The sequence below is a fragment of the Penaeus monodon genome, chromosome 24, assembly GCF_015228065.2.
Source record: "Penaeus monodon isolate SGIC_2016 chromosome 24, NSTDA_Pmon_1, whole genome shotgun sequence".
NCBI classification, from domain to species: domain Eukaryota; kingdom Metazoa; phylum Arthropoda; class Malacostraca; order Decapoda; family Penaeidae; genus Penaeus; species Penaeus monodon.
Genome location: NC_051409.1, coordinates 5,533,983 through 5,534,729, shown reverse-complemented (window position 1 = coordinate 5,534,729; position 747 = coordinate 5,533,983). Strand labels below are relative to the sequence as shown.

Genomic DNA, 747 nt, shown 5'->3' with positions numbered 1-747 from the left:
GCGGCCGAGGTAGCGGGAGCGCGGCCTCCCTCACCTGCACAGGCGTCTGCTGGTAGCGCACGGAACACGCCCCCGAGTACGAGGTCGCGGAGGCGGGGGGCGAGGCTGGGTCTTCCTGCGGCGCCAGGGACAGGTCCTCGTCGCTGGCTGCTCCTCCTCCCGCAGGCATCTTGAGCGCGAAGGCCCCTGGGGAGGCGGGGTCGGGGGCGCGCCACCCCCTCACCTGCGACAGTTTGGTATCCCCGACGTGCACAGTGAGGGGCAGTTCGGGCATCCAGACGGTGAAGGAGGCGACGCCGGACCGCTCGCCGTAACGAGCGATCACCGTCGCGTTGTGGCTCCCTCGGACTTCCGAACCGTCCATGTAGACCGAAGTACAGGAGGCGGATACCTGCGTGGACGGGCGTGGGCGTGGAGAGGTTAAAAACTCATGGGGAAAGGTGAAGGAAGGAGCGGGGTGTCGGCGAGCATGAATTGTTTATAGCAGTTCCCCCTCTGTCATAGAAAACGAGATCCATTTACGCGTGTGACGTCACGCTGCCTACGCTATTTATTAAATATTTCTCTCTCTACGAGTCTTTTCAGTATTTTATGAGGAGAGGGGATTTAATTTCTTTTCTTTTTTTTTTGAAAAGGGAAATGTGAAACTATGTGCTAATATTATTGCGAATTATTAAAGGAAAGAAAAAAAAAAGAAAAAATATGTTTTTACCTGTACTTAGCAATCACTTCATTAATGGTGAAAAA

General features: G+C 54.8%; 1 protein-coding gene across 1 annotated transcript in view; it reads right to left on the bottom strand.

Annotated features, from left to right (window-relative positions):
• LOC119588822 (transmembrane protein 132E-like) overlaps window positions 1-747 on the bottom strand; it is a gene marked incomplete at its 5' end in the record, with an annotated part of 18,327 nt that overhangs the window by 16,233 nt on the left and 1,347 nt on the right. The window contains 1 exon segment of the mRNA XM_037937468.1: window positions 35-391. Coding sequence (XP_037793396.1) covers window positions 35-391 — 357 coding nt within the window.